At 39.2% G+C, this 26,884-nt stretch overlaps 1 protein-coding gene across 1 annotated transcript in view; it reads left to right on the plus strand.

The window, feature by feature from the left end:
* Positions 1–5,020: 5,020 nt before the first annotated feature.
* HELZ (helicase with zinc finger) overlaps positions 5,021–26,884 on the plus strand; it is a 129,691-nt gene continuing 107,827 nt past the window's right edge. The window contains exons 1-2 of the mRNA XM_029284331.1: positions 5,021–5,068; positions 5,532–5,683. Of these exons, the coding sequence (XP_029140164.1) occupies positions 5,642–5,683 (42 nt within the window). The 5' untranslated portion in view covers positions 5,021–5,068; positions 5,532–5,641. The remainder of the gene's footprint in view (positions 5,069–5,531; positions 5,684–26,884) is intronic.

Here is a 26,884-nt window from a genome sequence, read left to right on the forward strand (position 1 = left end):
CTCAACCTTTTTAATGCCGCGCCCCCCAACCGGTCGTAAGTCGAGGACTAAACCGGTCGTAAGTCGAGGACTAAACCGGTCGTAAGTCGAGGACTACCCAACCGGTCGTAAGTCGAGGAGTTTCCCTGCCCGGGAGCGCCGCGCATGCATGGTTCTGCCCCCTGCGCCGGCCAAGGCATAGCTGGCAAGCGGCAGAGATGGAGCAGGCCGACCACCAGCTGGCCCAGCTCAAGGGAGGTAAGGCACCCGCCGGAAAAGGGGAAAAAAATGGCGGACAGCCTTGCTTGGCAACCCCCGTGAAATGGTCAATTGACCCCAAATGGGGTCGCGACCCATAGGTTGAGAACCGCTGCTCTACAGAAATAGAGCACAACAATGATGAAAGCTGTCTTGAATGCATGTGGGTCAATATAAAAGGGGGAAAAATGACATTGCCATAGGTGTATATACTATAGGCCACCCAACCAAGCACAGGAAGTAGATGAACTTTTTGCTAGTCAGTTAACTAAGGTATGTAGGAAGCACATCACAATAGTAATGGGAAACTTTAACTACCTTGACAAAAGTCAAGGAAATGATTGGTCCATTAATGGGAGAAAGTGGCAAGAAGGTGACAAGCAACAGGGAGAAAACAGAACTGTTTAACTCTTTTTTTGCATCCATCTTTACACAAAAGGAAAAAACAGTCCAACCCAGAGATGTCAAACACAAGGCCCAGGGACCGGATGCGGCCCGCGAAATGGTTTCATGTGGCCCGCGAAGCCATCCTGGAAACAGTGAGGGAACGGCTCCCGCTGCCTTGGCCCTGGCCCAAGCCGGCTGGGAGCCAATGTACAATTTTGTGGTGGCCATCTATGCTGAAACGCATTCAGTCTTAGCTCCACAAGGCCGTCTAGAAACGAGGAACCAGCCCCTCCCGCGTCGGCCCCACCCCCTGGGTGCATGCTGGGAAGGTGTCACCCTTTGTGAGGAATAAAGAAATGGACCATGCCTTGGCACTTGCCCCGGTCTGAACCCGTTCTGCCAGAGACCCTCAGATCTGTCCCACTCCTGCCCAGGCCCCCACAGGCACCCTTGACGAGAACGATGTAGAGCTGGCCATGCCCACCCAGTAGGCCACACCCACTCCATCCACGCCCACCCAGTAGGCCGCACCCCCCCTGCCCCCCCCGAGGGCAACCACAATGCTGATGCGGCCCTCAATGAAATTGAGTTTGACACCCCTGGTCCAACCTATCAAAACAGTATGGTAAAAAACAGATTAGGAATTAAAATAGGCAAGAAAATGATACGTGAACACCTGTCCACCCTACATGAGTTCAAATCACTAGGACCAGATGGATTACACCCCAAGGAATAGGGGTGACATGACAACAGTGTTCCAATATTTTAGGGGTTGCCACAAAGAAAAGGGAGTCAGGCTATTCTCCAAAGGGCAGGACAAGAAGCAAGGGATGGAACTAATCAAGGAGAGAAGCAACCTAGAATTAAGGAGAAATTTCCTGACAGTTAGAACAATTAATTAGTGGAACAACCTGCCTCCAGAAGCTGTGAATGCTCCAACACTGGAAGTTTTTAAGAAGAGACTGGACAGCCATTTGTCTGAAATGGTATAGGGTTTCCTGCCTGAGCAGGGGGTTGGAATAGATGACCTCCAAGGTCCCTTCCAACTTTATTATTATTATTATTATTATTATTATTATTATTATTATTATTATTATTATTATTATTATTATTATTATCTTTTATTCATTAAACATGAACCTCAGTCAACTGAACATTCAAATTGGCTGGCGCTGATGATTGACACAGGTTGCTACCTGCATCCTAGGTGTCAACCAGGTACATCATCATCATTATATTATTATTATTATTATTATTATTATTATTATTATTATTATTATTATCTTTTATTCATTAAATATGAACCTCAGTCAACTGAACATTCAAATTGGCTGGTGCTGATGGTTGACACGGGTTGCTACCTGCATCCTAGGTGTCAACCAGGTACATTATTATTATTATTATTATTATTATTATTATTATTATTATTATTATTATTATTATTACTACTACTACTATTATTAGATTGGACAACCATTTGTCTGAAATGGTATAGGGCAGTGGTGGCGAACCTATGGCATGTGTGCCAGAGGCGGCACTCAGAGCCCTCTGTTTGCACGCGCGCTGCCAGTCCATCAGGCCGCTGCCACCGCCTGGAGCAGGAGCCCCACCCAGCATAAAGGAGGCAAAGCGGCTGACTAGCAAGCTCAAGTAAAGGTGGTAAAGCAGAAGTCACCAACCATTGTCAATTGGTGGACTGGAAGAAAAAGGAGGGGGAAGTATTTTACATGCGTGCTTGCATGCCTGGAGCCGCAAGCATGCACACACTGCAAATGGGGCAAGGCTAGTGCCTGTGTGATACTCACTAGCCCTGCCCAGTTCTTACGTGGTGCAGTGCCTTGTATCTGCACCCTGTGGTGCCGCGGTGGCCGTGTTTGCATCTTGCAGCATGGTGGCCCATTTTTGCACGCCTGGTTTTTGTGTGCCAGACGTGGCACTCAGAGGCACCTCCCTGCCCCCCCCGAGGGCACCATAATGCTGATGCGCCCGTGGCACTTTGCAATAAATAAGTAGGTTTTGGGTTACGGTTTTGGCACTTGGTCTCTAAAAGGTTCGCCATCACTGGTATAGGGTTTCCTGCCTGAGCAGGAAATTAGAAGACCTCCAAGGTCCCTTCCAACTCTGTTTTCTGTTCTGTTCTGATCAGGTCAATCTCATTTTATTTTCTTGACCACAGCCAAGTACTGCTCTATAGTCTGCACCAGGGCTTTTTTTCTCATAGAATGCCCAGAACGGAGTTCCAGCACCTTTTTTTGGATGGAACCTTGTAGGGTAGGCAAGGCGGGTTGTATGACGTGTGTGAGTTCCGGCACCTTTTTTTTTTTTTTTTTTAGAAAAAAAGCACTGGTCTGCACAGTACAATGTAGTATTAACTCTAATCCTTTTTAGTTATTTTCAAATAATTTTATTTTTCCTTTTATCTTAATTGTGACCTCTGGGTTTTATTTGCTGGTCTAGGACCAAATATTGATTTGATTTGAAGTAATTGGCACAATGACATCATATCTGCCATCTTAATGACTTGGACCCAATGCCTATAGTGAAAAAACTGACTATGATCATTTTTCATACTTATGACCATTGCAGCATCCCCATGTCACATGATCAAAATTTGGATGCTTGGCAACTGGCTCACATTTATGATGAGTGCAGTGTCCTGGGATCACGTGATCACCTTTTGCGGCCTTCTGACAAGCAAAGTCAACGGAGAAGCCAGATTCACTTTACAACCGTGTTATTAACAACTGCAGTGATTCATTTAACATCTGTGGCAAGAAAGGTCGTAAAATGGGGCAAAACTCACTTAACAATTATCTTGCTTAGCAACAAAAATTGTGGGATGAATTATACTTATAAATTAAGGACTACTTGTATTTGTTCCAGACACTGAAGGCTTCTTTGTGACAACTGCACTACTAATTTTCGAATTCAGTGAAAATGTGAAGAAAGGTAAACCTATTCAGAAACCTCAGAAAGTGCTTATCATGAGAAAAAATAAAAGGAAATGATTGCAGATACTGTTCTTGGTTTTAGATCTGCAACACCATAAATGTAAAAAAATGAGCTAAACATTTGTGCAAAAATATCAATAAATAAACAAATGCACCAACTCTTCACTTGCAGGAAACTGCATGACATCTAAGAGATTAAGTGATAAATTAGATTAAGTGATAAGTCTGACATGCTGTTTGTCTTTAAGAATTTGTTATCCTTGGAAAGCTGGAGAAAAATAGCTGGAGGTTAGTCTTTGAGAGCGGCAGGTATTTGCTACTTAGCTGTATTATTTGATATATCACTTGATGAAAACTCATTTTAGTACCATCAACTAGAACTACTTTTAATTCCTAGATGCAGCACAGTGCAATAAAAATTTATAAATAGAAAAAAAAAAACCACATCTAAGTCAGGCAGGATGACTTAACTGCTATTTCCAATTTATATGAATCAGTCACAAGATGGTTGCAATTTCTAAGGCCAAATCTCTCAGAATTGATTACATTTTGAAAAATAATGTTATTTATTCATAATTTAATTAATGTGCACATCTCTACTTGTCCCTATTAGGCAAGGGAGGTCAAGATTGGTTTTGAGTGGCTCTGCAACCACATTTTGCTCCGTAGGCTGCTCAGTTGATCCTTTCTGCCCACATGCAGGTGGCACTCAACTTACAACTACAATTTAGACCCAAATTTCTGTTGTTAAGTGAGACATTTGTTAAGTAGGCTTTGCCTCATTTTACGATCTTTCTGGCAGGTTAAGTGAATCCCTGCAGTTGATAAGTGAGTTGCCCTGTTGTTGAGTAAATCTGGCTTCCCCATTGACTTCTGACTTATGGCAAAAATTGATCCCATGACCTCAGGACACGGCAACCGTCATAAATATGAACCAGTTGCCAAGTATCTGAATTTTGATCCCGGGACCATGGGGATGCTGCAAAGGTCGCAACTGTGAAAAAAACGGCCATAAGTCACTTTTTTTCAGGGTCGCTGTAACTTTAAACGGTCACTGAAGGAAAGGATGTAAGTCGAGGACTCCCTGTACCTCAAAACAGCATTTTTAAAAAAGCGTGTAGAAACCGCCGATTCCCGAGCCTACCAACCATCTTGCCTTCCCTCTCGTTGCCCTCCCGCCCCCCCCCCAACTGCTCGAGGCAAACCACCCGATCTCCCGCCGCCGCCGCCGCCGCCTTTTCGCTCTTCGCCAAAAGAGGTCGGAGGGCTCTTTCCTCGTTTTAAGTTTTCCTTTCGCTCCGATCCGGACGCGCGAGGGGAGGAGGGGGGGGAGGGGGAACGAGGAAGGAGGCGGCCAGGCGGCGCGCGGGTGGGTGGGTGGGGAGCGAGAGAGAGAGCGAGCGAGAGCGAGAGAGAAGAAGACACTTTTTACCCACAATGCTTTGGGAGGACGTTGACAAGTGGATCCAAGATGGCGTAGAAAGTAATGACAGGTAAGTCAGGACTTCCCTATTTGCTGGCTAGGAAAAACGGAGAGACGAGGGGTCTCCGCCGGGGATTGGGACGGGTAAGAAGCCCCCGAAGCCGCCTGGGAAGCGCGGGGTCCCGCGGGACGAGGGGAAGGCTTCTTTTCCCCGGCGGAGCGCGGACGGGGCTGGCCGGAGAGGGCCCTGTGCCTGCGGAGGGGCCTGCAAGAAGTCGCAGTCCGGGGGGGGCTGTTTACGCCGGGGTCCTGGCCACGAAAGTGCTTCGTGGGGCGGGGGACTAGAGCGGGGTCGGTCGGTTGCGAAGGAAGGCGGATTCGGCTCCTTCACTGGCAGGCGAGCGATACCTTCGAGGCTCTGGAGGCGAGAGGCGCAAAACCCACCCTGGAGGCTGGGCTCCGTGTGTGTATTTCTGATTTCTTTTCCCCCTTTTTTCTCTTTTTTTTTTTTTCCTTTTCTTTTTTATTTGAAGCGAAGTCTGAGACTTAGCTTTTTACAGGGCGGGGGTAGGAAAAGCGAATTCCTCGAGAATCGTCTGGGCTTTTGTGAGGCTTAGCAACAAACAACTCTTAACGTTTATAAATGGAAAGATCCCCTCCCCTCTCGCCACCAAGAAGCGGTCACGTAGGTATTTATTACCCATTCTATGAAGCAAGCACTTCTTGGTTTCCTGAAGTTGGAAGTAAATTATGAAATGCAGCATTTTTGTTTTTTGTTTTGTTTTGTTTTTCTTCGGATCGAACATTTTGGAGACGGGGCTTGAGTTGTGAAGGGAATGCTCAGATTGGTGACCAGGGGCTTTAGGAATGAATTCCTTTTTAGGGTCCTTAACCAAGATATCTGAAAAAGTTAATGTTTAAAAGCAGTTGCAAAAACGGAGCACGGATACTGTAGTTAATTGCACAGGGAATAAGAAAAGAATGTATCCTGTCTGTACATTAAAAGTTATTGTTTTTATATTTAGTGTATATAATCAATATAAAAGCCATAACTTTAATATACTTTTGTATCCGTGTTTTGATTGAAATATCAATGTGCACATTTATACAGGTATGTGCTTGTATATCATCAATATATTAAATATGTTGATGAAAATACACATGCAACGAAAATGTCTTAAAAATCAGTTTTCTTATTGGAATTTGTCTTTTGGGCATGGTTTTAAAAGCATATAGTTTCACAATATGTAGAGGGACTTTTTTTTTTGTACAAACATAACTTTTTGTGCAAAACAATTTATAAGTAGTAATTAAGTTTCATTAAGATGAGATTATAACTTGTAGAACCAAAGTTTGAGAGAATAGGCATCCATATTGCAATCAAATAAGAGGAAATGACCTTCCTGCTTGCAACTCAGCGTTTTCAGTAATATGGTTGATATAATTTAGTCTTTCACAGCAAATACCACACAGACTCTTGTGGTACTTAAATATATGATTGTGTAAGTTTTCATGGATCTTAACCTAAGTCATCAGATTCATGGATTGATTGAAACCTGTCCTGCACTAAAAAATCTGTAAGGATTTAAGCATTATCTTTTCAACTTGTTCAATTATGATTTAAATCAGGAGATTTTTCCAGACTTTTTTCCAGCATAAATAAAATAAAAAATACAGTTTTATTAAGGCTGCCGTTCCCGCTTAACTGAGAATACATAACAATTAATTTAATCTTCTGAGTAAATGTGTTTAGGATTATAATGTAATTATTGTTTGGAAATGATAGCTTTTTTAATTAAAAGGAAATCCAAAGACATAGAAAAAAGTATATGTTACATTATTCCACTAGTACAATTTAAAATTATAAGACATCTATGGGGAGTAGTATGTGAGTGTGTGTTTGTGTGCATAATTCTTAAAATAAGTATCTTGTATTAGAAGAGAGAAAGGACTTAAAACTTTGGTTATTTTGAATTTGCTCATAACAGGTATAGAATTTTAAGAAGATGTAAGCTTAAAAACGCTAGCAAAAGTTCCACATTTAAAACTGAGGAGACTAGTAGTGAGATTATGTTTTTGTGGTAAATGATAGTCTGTTTTCAGGTCATTTAGTGCAATACAACTTTTTTCTGTCATTTATAGCTGGTGACCAATTATCTTCTGTGATCTAACGTTTGATAATGATTGTACTACTGCTAATACATTTTATAAATCTAAAGCTTTTGCAAATCTGGTTGTATAAACAATATCTTGTCATTTTTCTAGACACAAATGTGTTAAATTAATGGAGAAAAAATGCAATAAGGCAACAAATTCAAATACAGTGAAAGAGAATTACTGTCCTATAGTTGTAGAACTCCAAATTGTCTAGAAGGTGGCGTCAGATTGTGGCTGAATATATTAATATTGATTTAATTCAGATGATTGGTGTAAGGATTTTGAGAGAATATACAACATTCATTCATGAGGTTTTTGCACACACACAGAAGTACTTTGCAAGTGCTAAATATTTTATTACCTGTTCTTTTCTTCAACATAAGAAAATACAGGACCATTTTAAGAGATGCCACTTCTGCTATTTATTTATTTAGAGATTTATATCCTGCCTTTCGTTTAAGACCTCAGGCTCTTCCGTGTCACTCACCCACCCACCTCTGCCATTGCAGTAAGAATATGAGGTAGGTTGGGCTGAGAGTAATCTGACTGCAGTTACTCAATAAACTTCCCAGGAAGATCTCTTGTTTGCGTTAACAATCAGTTCTGAATACATCTCAAAGAAAAAGAAAATGAGGCCCAAACATTTTATGAAAATATGTTTACTTCGAAAGAATTAAAAAGTACTAAATGCCCAGCTTCTTTTAACTTGTGAATTCCCACAGAGACAATGTGTTCTGTTTATTACAAAGAGAGTTTATACAGAATGACATTTTTAAGTTGTTATCCCTTGGTTATTAATTTCATGGGATTTCTGAGTAAACTAAAGCTACAATTTTAAATCCACTTACTGCTTTGCTCACATGGTTAGATTCATACATCATCCTAAATAATATATCACAGCTGAGAAACCATATTATCTGAGTTAAAACAGGATACTAGGCCAAAATCAAATCATATCTGATGTCCTCACTGGTAAGAAGTAAACTCCAGAATATATAGCAAGGACTACTTCTATTTAAGTGTTCTGTTTCTAGGACTCCTCTTTTTAAAGAAAGGAGTATCTAATATGACTGGGGAAGATTTCCAATTAAAATCAGGCATATGATGGTCATCACTCAGCTTGAATAAACTTACTTACTAAATCCCTGTTTGAGATTTAGTAATTAATATATAATATGAAAGATAAAGCATTTCTAATGTATAATAATTTTTGAAGCTCATATTTTTCTAGTTTTAGAAATGTTAAAATGGAATCTAAATACAGTTATTTTGCTGAAAACATTGTTTTCATCAATCATGAGAGCAATGAATCTAATATTATATAGTACAGTGATGGCGAACCTTTTAGAAACCAAGTGCCCAAAAACCACCCCTGCCTCCCCGCCCACCCCCACTTTGCGCCCCACTCACCCGCATGGCCATCCACTGCCTCCATGGCCCACCGCAGATCACCCAGGCAGCCCAGCAGCGCCATGGTGGCCACGCCCTCTGCCCATGCCCCGCAGCAGCATCTGCGTGTGACAAGGTGTGAGGACAGAGTCTTGTCCCCGCTGCCTGGCTGCCATGCCCTTGGCTGTGCTGCTCTGTGTGGACCGCGCTCGGGGGCTACTCTCCTCTGGGGGGGCTGCTGGTGAGGAGGGGGCTGTGGGGGAGGCGGGGCTGGGGCAACCATGCATGTGCCCACAGAGAAGGCTCTGAGTGCCACCTCTGGCACATGTGCCATAGGTTTGCCACCACTGATATAGTATCTCCTTAATTCAAGTGATTGTGGTAGAATCACAAACATATTGGTCCATGGCAAATATTTTATCCTGAAATGTTACTAGTGTAGAGTGTATTTTACTTAACCAATCAGGGTTAATTGAGTTAATACTTTTATGAGTCTTCAGTGAAAAATATGTAGAGTGTAGTGTTGTAAAACCCACACTTTATATCATTTTTAGCACCTATGTTTCTTCAGTCCCTTGCCAACATAAACGTTTGCCTGCTGTTAGTGTATGTGCTCACTTTTAATTACAAGTTTGCCCATCCTGTAAAAATTTTCAGCCAGTGTTTCACTACTGGGCATATTTAAGAATTGTAGTTACATACTTTTGCCATATCTTATTGTAAATCTCCTATGGAGGAACCTGATTGTGTGCCATAAAGCAGGGGTCCCCAACGCCCAGTCCGTGGCCTAATGTTGGGCTGCAGCCTGTTCAGAACCAGGCTGCGGAAGTGGTAGGTGAGTGTGCACGCATACATAAAGCTGCATTTATGAAAGCGGCATACACGCGGAACCATCCTCCCCCCACCCCACTGTGGTCACCATCGGTCCGCTGAGCTGGAAAGGTTCGAGACCACTGCTAGGAAGTAGCCAACCTTCTTTTGCTTATATTGCCTTTAATTGTGTTGCTAAGCAATATTCTTCCTAACATATAGTTCTTTGTAACTGTATTCAGCACCCCAAAATAACAGAAACTCATTTAATTTTGTTGGTTGGGAAATATAGCTGTCTTATCATCAGTATATTTCTTTTCTCCCATATCATTTTAGTGACCACAATGAGGAGAAAATACAGCATTTAAAAAAAAAAAAATTTACAGTTGCTCACTTTTGTATTCCCAGAGTAACACATAGGAAGTTCACCTACATTTGACTAGTGACTCATGTGTATATCTGCACTTGACATAATCTTTTATGGAAAGCCTCAGAAGGGGTATTCCAATTTTAATGTTTTCTCCTAGGATGTTATTTATTACTTGTAGCTATTTAGGGAAATGGTATGTCTAACTGCTATGCTTTAATCGCAATTTATAAGTGTGGATTGCTTAGTGATTATTTTGCCCAGCTCATGGTCCAGATGTTGGTCCTAATAGCCTCCATTGATGGTTAATGTATCTTTAGGCAGCAACTATTTTTTTAGGAGTAAAAGCTAAGGATTTGAAGTGGCAGAGAAGAGGTGGTCATATGGCATCATCATCATATGATGATCATCATCATCTGTCTGTTTCTTTCTGGAGTTTTGTTCTGAAAAGACACAGGCGAGGAAAGCATTATTCTCCGTTTTATATTGTGTGGATCTGCTTTTTTGAAAATAGTAATAGTAATAATAATGAAGTTCAATTCAATTTTATTACAGCCCTAAGGCCAGATACAAACAAAATATTGAATAAAAGAGGCATTGCATTCTTGTAGATATATGTATATGTGTTATAAGAGAAAGAATACATATAACGGAGTCTAAAATAATTAAGAACATAGTTACTAAAATAAATCCAAATAAAATAGTAAATTCCAATCCTAAGTAATGGTATGGCACACAGGTAGTCCTCAACCACAATTGAGCCCAAAATTTCTGTGCTAAGCAAGACAGTTGCTAAGTGAGTTTTGTCCTATTTTACGATCTTCTTTGCCACAGCTGTCAAGTGAATCACTGCAGTTGTTAAGCTAGTAACATGGTTGCTAAGTGAATCTGGACTCCCCATTGACTTTGCTTGTCAGAAGCTTGCAAAAGGTGATCACTTGACCCCGGGACATTGCAACCGTCATAAATACATGGCAATTGCCCAGTGTCTGAATTTTGATCACGAGACCATGGGGATGCTATAATGGTTGTAAGTGTGAAAAATGGTCATGTCACTTTTTTCAGTGTTGTTATTTCAAACGGTCATTAAATGAATGGTTATAAGTCAAGGACTACCTGTATTGTAAAAATGGTAGCATAGAACTGAGCGACTTGAGAGGTTATTTTCAAGTCCTTGTCTGAGAATAGTGGCATTTCATAGCACCTGGACATATTTTCAAGACATTTGACTCTACCTGGTCATTTTTTTGGAAAAAAAAATGCTTTTTTTGAAAATAATAATTTTAAAAATCCAGGAATTGCTCTGAACAGAAGGTGAGAGGCTGGAAAGCCAAAGCCAGCTTTTATTTGCTATGTTATGTAAGACATGTTTGCTCATTTACTCACTTAACCATAGTTAATGCAAAACCATGTAAAAGTGATCTTAGAATGGTAGGAATATGAACTTTACTAATCAAGGCATGGCTGAGAGTACAATCTGAGTTTCTTATATACCTAATAACTTTTTTTCCTTTTAAAAATGAGAAAAAAAATCAATCCTCCTCTATTTTGGTAAGTAGAAAACCATTAAACAAAACCAGCAATGCACAGTTTTAGAATAACATTACAGCTTATATTTACTCCCCTAACATATATAAAAACCATGATAAGCATTTACCTTTGAACAGGACCTGCTGACAGACATTCTGGAGTTGTGGAGAGATTTTTCGCCTAATGTTTAGACTAAAACTTAATGTCTTGTCTCTGTCTGATAATTGGTTACTCAAGGCTGAAGTTTCTTGTTGATCATGGAAGAGCATGAAGTATAGTATTTTCTCCAAGAATTAATATCCGCAAAAAACCCCCAGGTTTTTAACTACTATTGGAGTAGTTCTATTCTAACATACTTGCTGCTTTGTTCTGGAAATAATGAATTTAAGAAAAATTCTCCTGAATCAAGCCAAAGGCCTATTTAATCCACCTTTTTATGTCCTACAGCAGGGGTGTCAAACTGCCAGCCCGTGGGCTGGTTGCATCTTGCAGAGCCCACGCCCACCCCAGCTCTGGCAATGTGAAAAAAGTCATGATACATCGCAACACGTCACGTGACATGGCGAGTTTGACACCCGTGTCCTACAGTGACTAACTAAAAAGAATTCCTTTTCCATTGTTGTTCCCAACAGTATTTAAGGTATGAGGCTTTTGATCAAGGAGGTATCAAGACTAGCTTCAATTATCACTGAGAAATGTCTTACGTCTGTAAATATGCATAATCACAAATTACATTTTTTCTATTTGAAATGTCACACTTCCACTTTGCAGGTAATGCAGCTATATGGTTATCCTCCTCTCTAATACATTGTTAAGTTGGGAAAAACTTTGTCAGTATCTTTGTTTTAATGTTCATTGTGTGCATTGACTAGGGCAGATACTACTACCTTTTCCTGTTACCTTAAAGCAGTAACAGTAAAGGCAGCACGGAAAAGAGAGCATTGCATGTGTTGTTTTTTTTAACATTGGTGAAAATTAATGTCTTTTTATTGGCCAAGTAAGGGATCTACAGAATAAAAGGTGAAAGTTTCCCTGTCAGTTGTGTCTGACTCTAGGGCACATTGCTCATCTCCGTTTCCTAGCCAAGGGAGCCAGCGTTGTCTGAAGATGCTTCCGTGGTCATGTGGCATGGTTGTATGCCAAAGGTGCACGGAATGCTGTTACCTCCCACCAAAGTGGTACCTATTAATCTACTTGCATTTGTATGCTTTCAAACTGCTAAGTGGGCAGGAGCTGGGGCAAGTAACGGGAACTTATCCAGTTGCGCGAAGCTTGAGTCTTGAACCTGGGCTTTCAGCTCTCCAGCTGACAAGCTCAGCATGTTTAATTGCTGAGGTGCCTCATTCTACACAGAATAGGGAGAAGAAAAAGTCTACACACAAACCAATAATTACTTAAATGGAGTTTGTATGGGAATGCACTAGAGTAGGTTAAAACCTATTGGGTTAGAAAGGAAAGCTGTGTATTTAGTAAATAAATACATTTACAGGTAGCAAAAAAATTACAATTGAACACTTATGTTTTAACGGCGATTGATTGATTAAAAACCATAACGAAATGCATTATTTCATTTCACACATAAGGGAGAGAGGCTTAGCTCAAAATTTCCCTAAGTAGTACAAGTAAAAATAGTTATCACACTGTTTACGTGGTTGGTTCATATCACTCAAATCTGGTGCGTCTTATGTCTGAACTTGGGCTAGGGCTTTTTTCTTTCTCCCCCCTCCCCCAGGAAAAAGCTTGGTGTAGCTTTTAAGCAGATAGATGTTGCTACCCCCTGCTGCAGAGTTTTTCAGAATTCATGATGACTGTAATGGAATATTTATTCACAAGATTTGTAGATATAGTTTTAATACTGTGAATCGACAGTATCTGAAATCACTGTTGGGGATTTGTACTCTTTTGTCCCTGGAAATTCTTTTCTTGGGTGAGGAAGAATGGGGATGCTCCTTTCTTCAGCTCTCCTACTTTCACAGTCCAGACCTTAAATTTTATGTGAAAAATAATCAAAATAACAGACAACAAAAACCAATTTGGCAGCTAGTAATTATAGAAGGCAGATATTACTTTCCACAATGGAATCTTTTTGCTTCTCTTGGAATTTCGGATTGCATTGTAACTTTATAAAGCATCTATATTCCTGAAGACATATTTAAACAGTTCTTAATACAATTAATTAAATGGGATGCAGTTAAATTAATTAAATCAATGGGATGCAATAGCTTAATAAAAATATTTTGATTTCAGAATTAACGAATGGCACTTTGTGTAAAAATTGGGCAGGCAACCATACCGATAAATCTTTGGTCTTTTCCGAATAATTCCAGTTCTATACATTGGATGCTCTCTGAACTTGGGTTTTTTTGTTGTATTTTTGCAGATGTTTCATTACCAAACTCAGCACTGATAATATTATCTAGTTTGGTAATGAAACATATGCTAGAAAACCACCAAGCTCATAGACCATCAAGGATCTCACAGCTCAACCCTGAGCTACAAATATTCTCTTCTATTGATGAAATATTATTTATTGACTAATGTTAAATGGAATTAACTTTCCGGATTAATACTTGCTCTTTCACTAATATAAGAGTGCCTTCCGGTTGCGGAAGAGTCTTTGATTCAACAGAGGCTCCTTGAAGGCGACTCAAATTTTTCAGCAGCACCTTTGCGCTGCTCAGAGGGCCTCCAGCCTTGCAGAGGGATTTTCAGAGGATTACTAACGGGCTCATGTACTGCAGAGTGCTTGTTCTGTAAGTCTTACCAGCTCCAAGAGTAGTCTTTCCTGTTTTAATACAGAAGCCCCTTGATTAATCGTCTAACAAATATATCCTAAAGCGATCAAAATCAAATCCTGCTACGAATGTTTCCAATGACGTTGTCAGAGTCACTTCTCATATTAAAAATAAATTGAGCTGGCTGTTATGTAATGTTGACTTTATGTGGGCTTGCCTGTTTATGTAGGAAAAATGATTTCTAGCAGATAAAAGTTTAACTGAAGGGAATAATTACAGGTGTTTGCATGTCCAAAGATAGTAAGCCAGAAATTTGCTCCGGATATATGAAAATAGGTATTATTCAGTAATCGGTGTGTCTACCACATTTTGTGTGGTGTTGAGATGAAATAGCATAATCCCAAGTCTTTTGGGTACTAGTAGTTTTATGATGAGATAGTAGCTTGCAAGTTTCTCAGGTAAATGGATAATCATGGATACAAGGAGTGAAAGGGGCTTATATGCTTCATCCTTCATATCCATTAATTCTTGGGTTTGTGGCTGCTTGTCAACTGCTGCTTTCTGAGTTTTGATGGTCCTTCTGCGTTGTTTCTTGATGGGATGCCCGTGTTTGGTATTTTTTATATTCTTCTTAACAATCATTTTGTTGCTGATGTTGCTTCCCATTCCATTTGCTTCCAAAGTAGTAAGAGGCTCTTCCACCTTAGTGGGATCTTGAGATTAAAAAAATCTCTTCCCCTGATGGTAATGCTTATTAATTTTTTAAGAAATGGATAAAAATGAAATAGTACACAACAACCATTTGTTTGATTAAATAGAAAAATTAAGAGGAGCTCAGTAAATAGCTGCTTCTCCTTTGCAGTCTTTAGCACCTCCCCTAGAATAGTATATCTTATTGATGCATGAGTTTATACATGAAGGCTCATTCCCTTATATGGGAAACTATAATTGTGGAAGGTATGTACTCATTTGGACTGAATTTAGATGGAAATTATCTTTCTATTGATTTTTTTAGTTGTACAGAAAAATGGACATCCCCTCCCCCATTCCATAGAATGTTTTATTGTGGAAGTAGAAGATTTCTATTATTACAGTTCTCTACAGGAGTACACTTTCAGATGTCTCGGGATCACAACAAAAATATTGGTGACATATGCTGGATTGCATTTTTATTTTTATTTGTACTGTAACAGATTGAATTGCTTTTCTGGGAATAAAAATCTTCCCCATGTTTTATTAGCTCAGACTGTGCTACGAAAATTAAAGCTTGTAATTCCGTTATAGAGCGTTCCATGACAAAATAATCTACTTTGAAGTTTTTCACCAGCCCGAGAAAATATCTTCCAGGTATCTCTACAGCATTTTGAATAGCTTTTTAAAGTGATACTTTTGACCAGCGATCCTGATGAATCAGAAGTGGATTGTGTAGGTTTAATGTTGTTTGTATTCTGTTACGGCACTGTTTTTAAATCTGTATTCCCAGGAATCTTTGAAAGTTTTGGAGGCTTTTGGGGCAAAAATGGATTTCAGAGTCAGTAAAGCAATTAAATGCTTTCTCTGTTTTGTGGTCCCAAGCAGACCCAAGACGTTTGGATGTATAGATTTCCTGCAGGGAATTAAGAAGCCACATATATCAAGAAATATTCTGTCTAACAATGTAGTAGAATCATGCTGTCTATGTATGCTAGTCTCCAGGTTTAACTCTGGATCTTTTCTTCTCGCCTTTTTGAATCAACTGCTGTGTAACTGCTCACTTCTCAGTTTTGAGGGTTTCTGCCTTCTGTCCCTTGTTTACAATATGGCTGTCTCAAGCATAAGAACCAGATTCCTGCCTCACTATCTTCAATTCTTACCCCATCTCTCCCTTTCTTTCTATCCTTTTCTTGACTGTGCAATCATATAGTAGCAAGTTGGAACTAGTTTAATAATGAGATTGTAATTCAGACAACGAATACGACAGTAGAATGCTCAGCTAAACACTCACACACAAATTCCAGGAAAGGTGAGATCTTGTCTGGTAGCCAGGGTATTGTACCAGCCATGCCAGTGCAGCTTGAAGCAGAGAGTTCAGGGAGAAAAACCCAGAGGTTTACAGATTGCAGTCCAGAATTGTAGCTACAACAGACAAGAGGCAGGGCTAAAATATTGGCAGCTAATGGGAAGCAGGTCCAGATAAAAGGGGTGAGGTGGGATAGAGAAACAAGAATGTTTTGTATCATTGGTCTAAGATTCAAACACAGGAATTCCACAAGCCAGTTTGAGTCATAAACCCTGACAAGAGAGTAAAGATACAGGAATGTAGGTCTGACTTTGGGGACTTATTTACAATGGACACCAAGGTCCTGGTAACTATTACTAAGTAACTCCAGCTATGGGCACTGTTCAGTTAGGGTCATTGTCATCCTTGCCAACAGATTGCCTTTGCTTTGTCATTCAAAGTTGCCAGCATGCCCTTTTTCTGGGTGACCCACCAGTATCTGGCTTCATATTATTTGAGTCTGTCATCATCTGCTCCTGCTCATTGCCTCTGTTGTTGGCTTTGGATAATTGATTGCCTCCTGATGTTTGAGCCTGACAACTTGTCAGATCAGGAGGCCCTTTGTCCTCTGCTTCAGAAGAACAGGAGCAGACCATAAAAATCTTTGCCACCTCCCTCAGTGGAACATCTGCCTCCTACTCCTTCACATCATGGAAGACTGGAACATGTTGTGCTCTTCCTTCCATTTCCATTGTTTCATCAGTTGGAGCTATCGCTTCAGCCTTCTCAATCCCTTCCTTCTGAGGATCTGGAGGGTGTGGATGTGTGAATTTTCATTTATTTCTTCAGTTGGAACTGTAAATAATTTCATCTTTTTTGCATTTTCAACTCTTTCCTCTTGACTGTAGAGCTCAGTAGGGAATGAGTGTCCATTTTTTGCGGTTGGAAATTATTTCCCTTCTATGGTCTTTTCTATCTTCTTGTCTAGAAATCTTCCTCTCCATTCCTGTTAGGGTAGATACTGTAATGTCACCTTTCCCCTCTATAAACCTGTCTCCTCCTCCTCCTCTTCCTCCTCCTCTTCCTCCTCCTCCTCCTCCTCCTCCTACTACTACTACTACTACTACTACTACTACTACTACTACTACTACTACTACTACTACTACTCCGGATTCTTTTTTAAAGGCTCCATGGATATTTTTAATTAAAATGCTTTTCTAAAGTATTTTTTAGAGTTTGGGATTTTAAATCAAAGAACAAAATTGTTGAAAATAAATGTTGGCTTTGGAGTGTGCCTTTGAAATATTAATTTAATTTGAAAACATTTGTATCCAGTCTTATCTTGAAGAACTTCTTTTAGGCACCTTGTAGGACAATCATAATAAAGTCATTTATCATATGAATGCAATGACATAAATATACAAATAGAAAAGTTCTATCCCTGTAGGAAAATGAGTGGAAGAACCTGGGGGTGGAGTCAAAAGAGGGATCAGCCTAGAATCCTTATGTAGCCACAAGCAAATAAGTCCAACCTCCCTTGAATTAAATGGATCCTTATCTAACTCCAAGCTGATGCTAATGGTTAGTTGAGAAGATTCCTGTGCATAGGTAATAATAGATAGCTAGATTAGCAACAAATCAGTTTTTGGACCGTCGTGTGGATCTGATTTTCCTCCCCCCCTTTTTGAAAAACAGCATTTATAACATTCGGAAAGCACAGATACTTTCCTTTAAAAGAGGGGTTTTCATACTTGGCCCTTTTATGACTTGTGGACTTCAACTCCCAGAATTCCTCAGCCAGGATAATGAGGAGTAAAATTGGCCTTCTTTGAATGGGAGCTCCAGAATGTAGAAGCAATGACCTATTTGTCTTGCTTTCCCAGACCAAACTGAACCTACTAGTGAGATATACGAAAAGAACTAATATCAAACACTAGGCTGGTTGATACAGAAGGCTGCTGTTCCTCTATTATTATTATAAATATCTTGATCTCAGAGGCATCTGCAGAGAGGAAAGAAACAGGAAGTTGGTGGTCATCATAGCACCATCTAGGCCCCTTCCTTTTTGTATATGTATCAATATCAACACATATACAAATGTCATCTGGCCTGTTTTTTTCCTTTACCTACAGAGTGTTTAAAGCTTTACATATTTTAAGGCTTTAAATACTTTCAGCATGACTTTCTTTGTGCCCAATAGCAAATTGAAAACTGTTATAATTGTTTCAAGAATAAAATGTTTTTAAAAACTAGTCTGTCCAAGTGCATCCTGTATTGTATCCCATATTCAAAGTTCTGGAGGTCATGAATAAATTAAAGCTGTCTTGATCCTTTGATGCTGGTTTGAAATAAAAACAAAAATCAGAACAACTTAGAGCTAAAGAGCTTTAAAAAGTTTAGAGATTAGGTAGAAATTCTAGAGTGTGATGGCAACTGCTTGCCTTAATATTTTGGCTAAAGTTCCCAGTGTCTTTGGAGCAACAGAATTATTTGAAATTTTAAAATAATTTTCTGGAAATGCAAAACACCAACATTTCTGAATAATAAGCAAACACCTGCCATTTATTTTTTAAGCTGTGCCAAAGAAACTGACGGAAATGCAAGTTATACTTGAGGCTAATGTTTTGCGGCATGTTAGAGTCCCATTCTGTGAGTGGGTGTTTGTGTATTAAATGACCATAAAGTCTTTTACAACTCTTTGCATCTGTGTTGTGCCTTCTTTGAACAAAGCATATAGGCCCTTCCGTATGCCATCTTGTATGAAATGTAGCTGGCTACTAGTAGTAGAATTGCTTCCATCTCTCTCTCTCTCTCTCTCTCTCTCTCTCTCTCTCTCTCTCTCTCTCTCTCTCTCTCTCTCTCTCTCTCTCACACACACACACACACACACACACACACACACACACACACCACTTTGCTAGAGAGTTGAGGGAATTTCTTAAAGCAAGCTATGGGAGGAGATGGGGAATGTAGTGGAAGAGAAATTCCATCACAGTATAACAGTTGGACAGGAGTGTTAAATATACCAGCATAAAAGTTTTTCTTACCAGGCTCTTCTGGTGCAAGAACCTTGATAGTAAAAAAAAAAAGCAAACAATGTCTTTGCTAGCAAATATTGTGTCTTCATGGGAGACATCTTGCAATAGAGAGAAATGTAATATCTGTCCTTCTTTTAGGTCAGTGATAAGATACTTGTTTACCAGTTGAGTAGACTGCTGGGGGGTGGAAATCAGAAGACTTCCAGCACATTTCCCATTTTATCTAAACAGACTGCAGCAAAAACTGAAACCAAATTGTGAAAGCAGAGAAGACAAGCTAATTTCTTCAATGGGTTTTGGGGGAGATATTTGTAGAATCGAGTCAAAGCCTGGAGTGTATGGCAATCCTAAATCAAGTTACATTACTCTTTTGTCCAGAAATGCAGTATTAATGTTTGTTACAGTAATGAAAATGAGTGCTCGAAAGCTGAGAGATACAACTAAATTTATTTACTGTTTCCCTGGTTCTGCATAAATAGCTTGTTAGTCTGCTCATTTCTTTCATTCTTCCAATACATTCTAATTTGTGCCCTATAAATGCAAACTTTTATTTTTATTATATGCTTAAACAGATTGGCCTAGGGAGTAATTAATTTAATAATTAGGAGCAGTGCAGACCCACCTTTATTATTTTTATGAACAACTCAAAAGTGGCAAACGTATCTAATACTGCTTCCTCCTCCTATTTTCCTCACAACAACCCTGTGAGGTGAATTGAGCTGACTAGCACACCCAGCTGGCTTTCATGGCCAAAGTGGGATCAGAACTCACAGTTTCCTGGTTTCTAATCTGGTGCCTTAACCACTAAAGCATATAATATATATGACAAATAAATACTATGCAGTTTATATGACAGTATATATATGTAGTGGCATGTGAAAAATCAGGGCAAGAAAATGCTGCCTAGGTCAGATAAAAGGAAATAGTTCACAGCTGCACAATGGGCAGAGGAAGAGACTCAGAACATACTCCATGGCTTCTCAGGCTGTTATGGAGATCCTGAGAAACTTGTACTTTCAAGCTTGTAGGATTCTGTTAATATACTGTAGCTTTACAAGAAAGGAGAGTTAGCCCATCTGGTCATGCTTCCTGTCTGTTTTACCTGGGAAATATATGGCAATATGCATCTTATTTAGACAATATATTTCTAAATAAGACTAAATTCCTATTCTTAATATTGTGTTATCTTAAAATATTGTAGTACAGTGTTCCTCAACCTTGACAATTTTAAGGCATGTGGACTTCAACTCCCAGAATTCCACAGCCAGCATTGCTGGCTGTGGAATTCTGGGAGTTGAAGTCCACATGCCTTAAAATTGTCAAGGTTGAGAAACACTGCAAACTTCATTAAGGCCCATACCCGTCTTTACATTAATGCTTTTGGCTTAAATGTCAAGGGTGTTTATGTTGCATGACATACTAAGAAAAACTGGGTTGTGTGCCTTCTAAGCACTTTTTGTAAGATAAATATTCTACTCTTGAAAGAAATATAACTTATTTAGAGATTGCAATAGAAATGCCCTTGTATTTTAAGTAGAAGACAGATATGTTGTAGAGATGGTGACAAAAGTATCAACTCGCTTTTTATCTATTCATTATTTGATTTATTAATGTTATTGCTTGAATCTGCATAAACGCCCTAACTCCTAACCCCTTTGAAAGAAAGGGGTAAAAATGCTAATTAGATTTATCACACTTTGCAATGTAATGTGCTGCTATAATTAAATTGCAAATCTATTTTTATTTCTGTTCTGCATTGTATGCGTTCTAGTGAAATAATTTAGATGTTAAAGTGTATTTTGAAACAGTCTCTGTTGTTTCCCCCCCCTTAGAATGTTTGTGCATTAAAACAAGGTGGGGTGAGGAATGTTAATAGAAAATTGATGCCAATTTTCCAGAAGTACCCTAATATAAATTCTGGAGTTTTCAGTTAATTAATTTGCATCAGAGACTAAAGAGGCAATTCTTGAATTATTGTTTAAATGCCCTTGATAGTATGCCTATAATTGCCTAGAAGGCAATCATTTTTCTGTGGAATAGCCAGAAACTATACCATATAAAACAAAATTGTTGCAATATACCAAAAGTTCTGACTTTGCAGGGAACTATAGGTGTGAGAGTAAGCAGTCCTGCAAGTGACTTTGGCCTAAGCTCCGTAAAACTTTGCATATCAAAATGAGTATATTTGGGAGTCAAAAAACAATAGCAATTAGTACATTGGTTTCAGCACAAGATTGATATGGTACTTCCAAGTAGTACCACTCACCACCTAGCAATAGCAATAGCACTTAGACTTACTATATATTGCTTCACAGTGCTTTACAGCCCTCTCTAAGTGGTTTACAGAGTCAGCCTATTGCCGTCAACAATCTGGGTCCTCATTTTATCGTCCTCGGAAGGATGGAAGGTTGAGTCAATCTTGAGCTGGTGAGAATCGAACTGCTGGCAGTCGGCAGATTAAGCCTGCAGTACTGCATTCTAACCATTGTGCCACCACTGCTCACCATGCCACCCAGGCTGCCATATTGTGAGCTAGTTGCAATTTCCAGTATGTCATTAATGACTGCCTCACAAGGAGCACCCTGCAAAAATTGAACCTTGAGATTATCAGTTCATCAATCACTAGTACCAGATCCTTTAGATACGGCTGGTTTAGGTGCTGAAGGTGATTAAAAAAAACTTTCCCTGCAACAGGTCTTATGAAGCGGTTTAGTATTAATGCTAGTCCTAGGAGGATGCTCAGACTGGGCCCATTCCTCATGCTATAATTCTGACTTCCCAACAGAATTTGAGATGCAAGAAATGAAAAGTGTAGCTGAATATAATTAGCATATGGGCAACTGTCTCCAAAACAGTATGATCCTTCTCAGCAGTTTTGTGTTGATATTAAAGCAATAAAAACTCATGGGAACCCCTATGGATCTTTTTGAATGTGGCAGATGTAAATCCAATAAATCAGTAAAACCCCAAGGGGTCAAGCAGGTATCTCCCAGTCAAGAAATCTAGGAATGTTAACACAATTGCCCTCTCCCTGTCTGCCTTCCAATAAAGATCATCCATCTAACTGTAATTATGACCATCTCTGTACCAAGTTTGGATCTAAACCCTGCCTGCAAATGATATATGTAATTTGAAATTACATACATGCAATTTGAAAGGAAGCCCATGATTTATTCTGTGATTGCCACAGCTGTTCAAACCCCTGCCCCCAGATCTTAATTGCTTATGTCAAGACTCTGACATAGAAAACAAGCCGAGCATACAAGTAGTCCTCAACTTACAAACACAGTTGAGCCAAATTTCCATTGCTAAGCATGACAGTGGTTAAGGGAGTCATACCCCATTTTACGACCCTTTTTGCCATGGTTGTTAAGCAAATCACTACAGTTGTTAAGTGAATTTTGTGGTAGTTAAGCACATCTGGCTTCCCCATTGACTTTGCTTGTCGGAGGCTCCCTAAGAAGTTTGCAAATGACAATCCCAGGATTCTGGGATGCAGCAACCATCATAAATACATGCTGGTTGCCAACCACAGAAAGTTTGATTGTGTGACTGGGGAAGCTGCAGTGGTCATAAGGATGAAAACTGGTCTTGTCACTTTTTTTCAGTGCTGTTGTAACTTTGAACGGTCACTAAATGAATGGCTGTAAGGCAAGGGCTACCTGTATATATTTTCAAGTTATATGTTTGCGAGCATGTCGTACCTAAGTAAACATAATTCCGAAGACCTACGAATTTTCTTCAGCGATTCATTGCGTCATTATTTTAAAAAAAGAGAAATTATGTTTCCAATTAAACATTATTGTGTTAGAGGCATACAAAATGGGAAATACCAAGAGATGAAAATATGTCCTGATAAATCTTAATTAACCGCAGGGCATAGCAGGAGGCCAAACAGATTGCAGGGTGCATAAATATTAAATGATATTTATTATTTCTGTAGCATGGTAGATTGCTCTGCACAGTTAAATATCTAAATATCTACAAAAGGGTAAACTATTGCTGATGCTTTTATGGCTTTGATTTTGCTCAATTTTAAATTTAGTTAAGCATCTCAAGCTTGGGTATAAATTATATAAACAATATTAGTTACTATTCTATCAGTCTCATCATTCTAATATACACCTAGGGCGGAGACTGGAAACTCAAATAATGCCAAGCCCTGTGGGCTGGCAGAGTTTCAAATATGAACCATTTGGATTTCTGGAAAGACTTTTATTTCTAATAAGGGGATGTAACAGAATCTTGAGGGCCTGCCAAAGCAATTCTGCTCAAGTTATACCTGGAGTAATTAGGGTGGAATTGTTCTGAATCTCTTTCTCATCTTTGTCCATTCCTACCCTGTGCTGAGGCATTCTTCTGCAGTGGTCCTATTTCCTGATTCACTTTCCCAGGGTCTGTTTGACATTTCCATCATAAATAGTCAAAAGTATTGTGTATGAGTTCATTAGCTCAAGAATTGCAGTACTGAATGTTTTAATGCATTGATGCAAAAGTCTCTAATGAATGAGAAATGAAGAATATAATGGTATTCTGTTAAACAAATGTTTAGATAAACTACTGCAAAACAGTTAATTTTCATTATTTATTGATTTAATTTGATTTGTATGGCTGTCTATCTCATTTAAGTGACTCTTAAATGTCATTGTTTCACTTATTGTTTTTCATGTATTAGATCTCCAGTATTTAGTTTGAGACAAAGAGACTCTTAGTGTTGCTTGGAAATGTTTCTCAGCAAGCCTTGACCCCAATACAGATTTGTTAACATTCATAAAAAAATAAAAACTGTTTTTATACATGTATGTATATACCCACAAAGAAATGTGTGGAAATATCAAATTCCAGCATTTATTTTCTTCAGAATACTGAAGCTCAACTAACTTCTTTTGTGTTTCCTTGGCAGCGTTGTGAATGTCCACACCAACAAGGTACCAAAAAGTTGTGGTTTAAGTGCTATAAAAGCATTAAACTGTTAGCAAAAGTATTTTACTAATTTAAGAATTATATCTGAAAACTCTTTTAAAAATTAGGATTTAGCTTTATTTAAGAAAGTCCGAATGTCAAGGTCTTGGCAACAAAACAGATTCTCATAAAACCTTTAATTGGATTTATTGAAAGGCAAAATTCATTAACTTATAGAAATCTTGGTAATTAGATATTTCCATTTTAGTGCTATATTTGCTATGACATTGGCAGGGGCTTTCTAATTTCTTGTTTGCAAGTGTTTCATGGATGGAAAAGTGACCTACCTTTTTCCTGATAATGGAGGAATTTTTGAGTAGTAATGATTTGCAAATTGTTATCTGCTTACTTAGGCTCTGAGAAAGACATAACAGAGCTGGCAGATGGATCATATTGTTGGGTGTTCTCTCTCCCCCCCCCCCATATATTAATTCTTAATACAGCTATGCAATTCACCTATTATTCTAAAATTTAAAGTTCAATGCATTCAGGTGATCAGATATATCTACTAGACGAGCAAGATTGCCCATAGAAGTAGTTATAGTTGGTCACATAAATCAGCCAGATGTTTAGACTATTTGGCATTTTTGTCTACCTATCAAGTTCATTGTTGTTTAATTAAATACCATTAAAGGTATTGTCACTGGATGTAAGCCACGGGTCTTCAAACTTGGCCCTTTTATGACTTGTGGACTTCAACTCCCAGAATTCCTCAGCTAGCATGCCTGGCTGAGGAATTATGGGAGTTGAGGTCCACAAGTCATAAAAGGGCCAAGTTTGAAGACTCCTGATGTAAGCTATTCAAAGTAAAGCTGACTTTTGCAATTGATGGTGATTTTGTCAATGCTGATATTTTCAAGTGATGCTTCAGATGTACTGTCTTTTGCTTTCTTCTGCTGCAGTCATTCTCTTTGCCTTATTTTCATATATTTTATGATTTTCTTTATTTTTTCTCTTCAGTTTTCTCCAGATACTGCATTGTCCACTATCCAGACTTGTCTTTCTTATTGTTATTCTTATTCTTAAACATAGAGACTGACTCCAGTAGATATTAGCAAGTTTAGGAACCTCTTTGTTTTTCATTTTCATGAAGAAATTACGTTTCTTTCTAGGGCAAATACCTTTAGCACTCATGCACCTATGAAATGAATAGTTCAATAACTCTGTTTCTGGGATGTAAAAAAAGCAGGTGGAATCTCAGTGGCTACTTCCCACTCTTCTTCCCAGACATAAAGCAGCTGGCCTGGAAATCATGACTTTATTTCTGGCTAGGGGAAGAAAGGCTAATGTAGAGAGGCAGAAGGCGGGATGGTGGTTGTTTTGCAGGCTTGTACTCCCCAGTGAAGCTGATTTTCCCTGTACAGGACTCCAGAAATAGGTAGTGAAGACTGCCATCAAAACACTTGCAGGTCTGTGCAGTTGTCTCTGACAAATTGTGCTATCAGGATGTAAACACAGGGAGCCAGGACAATGGCCTTGAAGCAAATATTCATAAACCATTTCATAAACAAAAGAAGGACAGAAGCATTCCTTCAGTCCAGGGAAGGAAAATATTATTACAAAGAGATTCAGGCTGAGTCCACTCTGCTCACTGGGGAATAGAGAGAAAAGCCCAAAAGAAAAGCACAATCAGATTTGAAAGATTCTGTCATTACAGCCTGTCTTGATAAAGCACAGATAATCCTTGACTTATAACCATTCATTTAGTGACCGTTTGAAGACACTACGGGACTGAAAAAAGTGGTTTATGACCACTCCACGCACTTAGGAACATTGCAGCATCCCCATGGTCATAGGATCAAAATTTGGATGTTTGAGAACCAGCTTATATTTACGACTGTTGCAGTGGTCAACAGGTCAGGTTAAGCCTTCCCAGCCGGCTTCCAACAAGCAGAGTTGGAAGCCGGATTCGCTTAAAGATCGCCTGATTCACTTAACAATGCAGTGATTCACTTGACAACCAGGGCGAGAAAAGTCATAAAATTGAGTGTTATTCATTTAACAACCACCTTCCTCAGCAACAGAAACTCTGGTCTCAATTGTGGTTGCAAGTTGAGGGCCACCTCCAGGTTCTAGTCTTCCAGTGGAGATAGTTTCCTGATCATGCCTGCCTCCTGGGAATTGCAGTAAAAAAATGAAGCTGGCAAGGAGAAAGCCTGCATTGCTCAGACCAGGCAGGCCATTATGTAAATGTGGACTAGTGCATTTCAGTCTCAAAGCTGGAGAAAATATTTAAGATTTAAGCGTGGTACGGAGAAAGAAAGTACGCGTTACAGGTTTCTGTATTCTACATCGTATCTTCTGCGTATATGTTCCTTTGTTCTTGTTTACAATAAAGCATCTTATCTAATAGTATCAAGTATTGAACTTTCTTCTATTACCCAATCCTGAATGTGGGATGGAATATCTGGAAGAAGACAGATTTATAATAGTGTCTGTTCTGAAATCTAATGTAAAAATGGTCATTTTGCTACTAAGGTTTGGCAGTTTGATCCTGTAGGAATGCAGAAATACATGAGAAATAAGATTTAAAGGTATTTCCTGTCCAGTCGTGACCAACTCAAAGGGGTGGTTCTCATCTCCCAATTCTCAGCCAAGGGCGCCTGCGTTGTCTGAGAGATGACAGAAATACAATAATACAGGTAGTCCTTGACTTAAAACAGTTCGTTTAGTGATCCTTCAAAGTTACAATCGCGCTATAAAAGTGATTTCATATCATTTTTTACACTTATGACCATTGCAGCATCTCCATAGTCATGTGATTTACATTCAGATGCTTGGCAACTGGTTCATATTTGTGATGGTTGCAGTGTCCCAGGGTAATACGATCCCCTTTTGCAACTTTTTAACAAACAAAGTCAATGGGGAAGCCAGATTCACTTAACAACTGTGTTACTAATTTAACAACTGAAGCGATTCT

This window comes from Protobothrops mucrosquamatus, unplaced genomic scaffold (genome assembly GCF_001527695.2).
Source record: "Protobothrops mucrosquamatus isolate PMUCROS unplaced genomic scaffold, P.Mucros_1.0 scaffold539, whole genome shotgun sequence".
Taxonomy (NCBI): Eukaryota; Metazoa; Chordata; class Lepidosauria; order Squamata; family Viperidae; genus Protobothrops; species Protobothrops mucrosquamatus.